At 36.3% G+C, this 3,361-nt stretch overlaps 1 protein-coding gene across 7 annotated transcripts in view; it reads right to left on the bottom strand.

Annotated features, from left to right (window-relative positions):
* OSBPL3 (oxysterol binding protein-like 3) overlaps positions 1 to 3,361 on the bottom strand; it is a 171,109-nt gene that overhangs the window by 42,261 nt on the left and 125,487 nt on the right. For all 7 annotated transcript variants that reach the window (XR_001137321.1, XM_012640725.1, XM_012640726.1 and 4 more), the window contains one exon: positions 773 to 907. Coding sequence is in view for 6 of the 7 variants with exons in the window: in XM_012640725.1 (XP_012496179.1) it covers positions 773 to 907 (135 nt within the window). In the remaining variant the exon portion in view is untranslated. The remainder of the gene's footprint in view (positions 1 to 772; positions 908 to 3,361) is intronic.

The following is a 3,361-nucleotide window of genomic DNA, read 5'->3' on the forward strand; positions in this document are numbered from 1 at the left end:
GGGACCTCATTTGTTAAAATATTAACCTAGTTTCAGTTCAGTAATTTCCCCTCATGTTCGTAATGTGTGCGTGGTTGTTTATTGTTTACATTGCAAAAAGTTAAATAAGCAGAGACAAGGGAGGGAAGAGAACGCTCGTAATCCAATCACACGAAAACAACCACTTTAATAAGCATTTTGACACATTTCTCTCCAATCCGTTTTATACATGTTTGGCTTTGTTTTGAAATAATTATAATCATATTATTTACATAGGTATGTAATTTTATAAGCTTCTCCCAAACAATACCAAAATAGATTTTTTCAAAATTAAAATGTCACATATAGCAATGTTAACTATGATATCTGCCTATTTAGGAAAGTATAATTTTTATGTATTAAGTTAAAACAAATTATTATATATTATAAATTAATATAGGTCAAATTTCATGACAAAATACATAGGATGCTAATTTTTTTTCTCTGTATTAGAAACAGTACATCATTAAATAGGTAAAAGTCAAAATTATTAACCTGTACTTGAAAAGAAGTGAAACAAATCAAGTAACAGAAACAAGAAAATAATCAACACCCTCCACTTTTATAACTTTTTTCTTCTAACATATTGTATCATTTTGTACTTTTTGGGTATGACTTATGAGAGGACTGTCAGAAAACAATGATGGAAAAAGTTGAGTTTAGTGTTTCTAAATATAGATGTTTACTGAACAGAGTAACAAATAAAGCAACAAAGGAGATTTCTGAGGCACCTAACTGAAAACAGTGCTCAAACCTCATTTTCTGAAGAGCTTGGAGATAACAGCACTTCCTGAGCATCAAAAAACTCTGACAGGGAGTCAGTGATGGAGAGTCTACTCTCGTTGGAAAGCTGATGAACTAGAGCTCGGTTTTCATCTCTGGAGTTCTCCTGTTTGAAGAACGAAAACAAAAACAAAAAATGCATATACTCAGGAACAGTCTCAAGAGAAGCAAAATAAACAAATGAGTTAGTTGCATAATACACGAGGTCACAGGCCCGTGCAAACAAGCAACTCAAAGCAGAGGTCAGCTCCAACACTGAGGAGAAATAAGCCTCATACGAAACAAAAAGAAACATGAGGTTCTCCCCACATGGACACCTCACTTACAGGCACTATTACTGTTCACACACATGCAACAAATCGCAAAACAAAAAATGACTGTCCACGTCACTCTTTGTTCCGTTTAAAGGGGGAAAAATTCCAGTGCTCTCTGAATCATATCCTCTTATTCTCTACCACTGCTGGATGTTTCTTTTCATCCTAAAATTTGCTCTGAATTGCACCGAAGGCATGTCCTTGCATGCCTGGATCAGAGCAACATAGCTTTCTTCTGCCCCCGTGCTCTCTCAGAGGCCAATATGCTGCTTTTGAGCCATCCCTTGACAAATAAACAGTGTGTTTTGGTCCAGAAGTGCCCCTGGTGGCAGATCATTCATTATTTATGAATGAATGCCATAAATTCTCTTTGTCTGTCTCCCTCCACTCACAATGACTCTTCAAGGGAAGGAAATCCTTACTCCTCTTTATAAGCCTCCGTACAAACAACACAACAGAATGTCACTATTTTCTCATCTGGCATGGCCCCTCCATTCTCCACTCCACTGGAGGGTCCTTTCCCTCTGGGAAGGACCTAAATACTTTGGGAGTATATTTTCTATTCTGTTTGCAGGTGAAAATTCAATCAACTCAATAAACTGAGCAAACGATTTGTAGACTCCTGAGCTGGCCATGGAGGGAGACAACACGAGTGAGAAAAGGTTTTCTGGCCAGAATGAGTGGTGTGGAGAATGCACCCGACACATGCCAGACCCAGACTGTGGAATAGACAACGTGCTGCGAAACAGAGAGGAAGGCGAGATTGATTGTGATTAGGGGGCTCTGGTATGGAGAGGGGCCCACAGAAGTGACACCCGAGGAAAAAGAACACATTCAGGACAAGATGATTCCATGTGTTTGAATCAATAGATTGTTCCCCTGACTTTCCCAACTTTCCCATTTTTTACTGGGCTGGTAAAGGTGTTGCTTCTCTATTATGTATCTCATAAGAGAGTGAAAAATAATTTGGGGTACAAAAGTTAAGGTGGATTATGTTTCACTAAAAAAGTTTATGAGTTCAGGATATACTCCCCAGTCTCATAAACATGTTACAGCCAAACAAGGGATACTGTGACAAGAGACACAGATTTTCATAATTGATCAAGGGCAAGTGGTCTCTTTATGAAGTGTTTACTTCAGGAACACATTGAAATATATATCCCTTTCTTAAATAAGATATCTGCCCAAGGTATTAAAAATCCTACCCATTTTAATACTCATACAGCCTTCTGAAAAGCAAGCTTCTTCTCTACCCTAACCAAGAGATCACTTTAGAATCTAAAAGTGTCACAATTGTCATCTTCAAGGTACAGGTCTCTTCTCAAAAGAGCCAGGCACACAGCTATTGATTTGGAAGACACCGCAGAGAACAGCCCCTTTAATGCTCACTTAAACAATGGAACCGTCCTGTGTCTTTGGTGTGCTCCTGCCACATAAGATGCTCATGATTTATTTACTTGTCCTACTCATTAATTTATTATGAGTTACTGCTGCTCTCTCTCTAGCTTTCTCATAGACTGATGGGTCAGAAGGATTTCCTGGCTGACAAATACAGAAAATAATACTCCCCAGCACAGTGTCTTGAACAACTCGGGACCTCATTTGTTAAAATATTAACCTAGTTTCAGTTCAGTAATTTCCCCTCATGTTCGTAATGTGTGCGTGGTTGTTTATTGTTTACATTGCAAAAAGTTAAATAAGCAGAGACAAGGGAGGGAAGAGAACGCTCGTAATCCAATCACACGAAAACAACCACTTTAATAAGCATTTTGACACATTTCTCTCCAATCCGTTTTATACATGTTTGGCTTTGTTTTGAAATAATTATAATCATATTATTTACATAGGTATGTAATTTTATAAGCTTCTCCCAAACAATACCAAAATAGATTTTTTCAAAATTAAAATGTCACATATAGCAATGTTAACTATGATATCTGCCTATTTAGGAAAGTATAATTTTTATGTATTAAGTTAAAACAAATTATTATATATTATAAATTAATATAGGTCAAATTTCATGACAAAATACATAGGATGCTAATTTTTTTTCTCTGTATTAGAAACAGTACATCATTAAATAGGTAAAAGTCAAAATTATTAACCTGTACTTGAAAAGAAGTGAAACAAATCAAGTAACAGAAACAAGAAAATAATCAACACCCTCCACTTTTATAACTTTTTTCTTCTAACATATTGTATCATTTTGTACTTTTTGGGTATGACTTATGAGAGGACTGTCAGAA

The sequence above is a fragment of the Propithecus coquereli genome, unplaced genomic scaffold (assembly GCF_000956105.1).
Source record: "Propithecus coquereli isolate 6110/MARCELLA unplaced genomic scaffold, Pcoq_1.0 Scaffold156, whole genome shotgun sequence".
Lineage (NCBI taxonomy): Eukaryota > Metazoa > Chordata > Mammalia > Primates > Indriidae > Propithecus > Propithecus coquereli.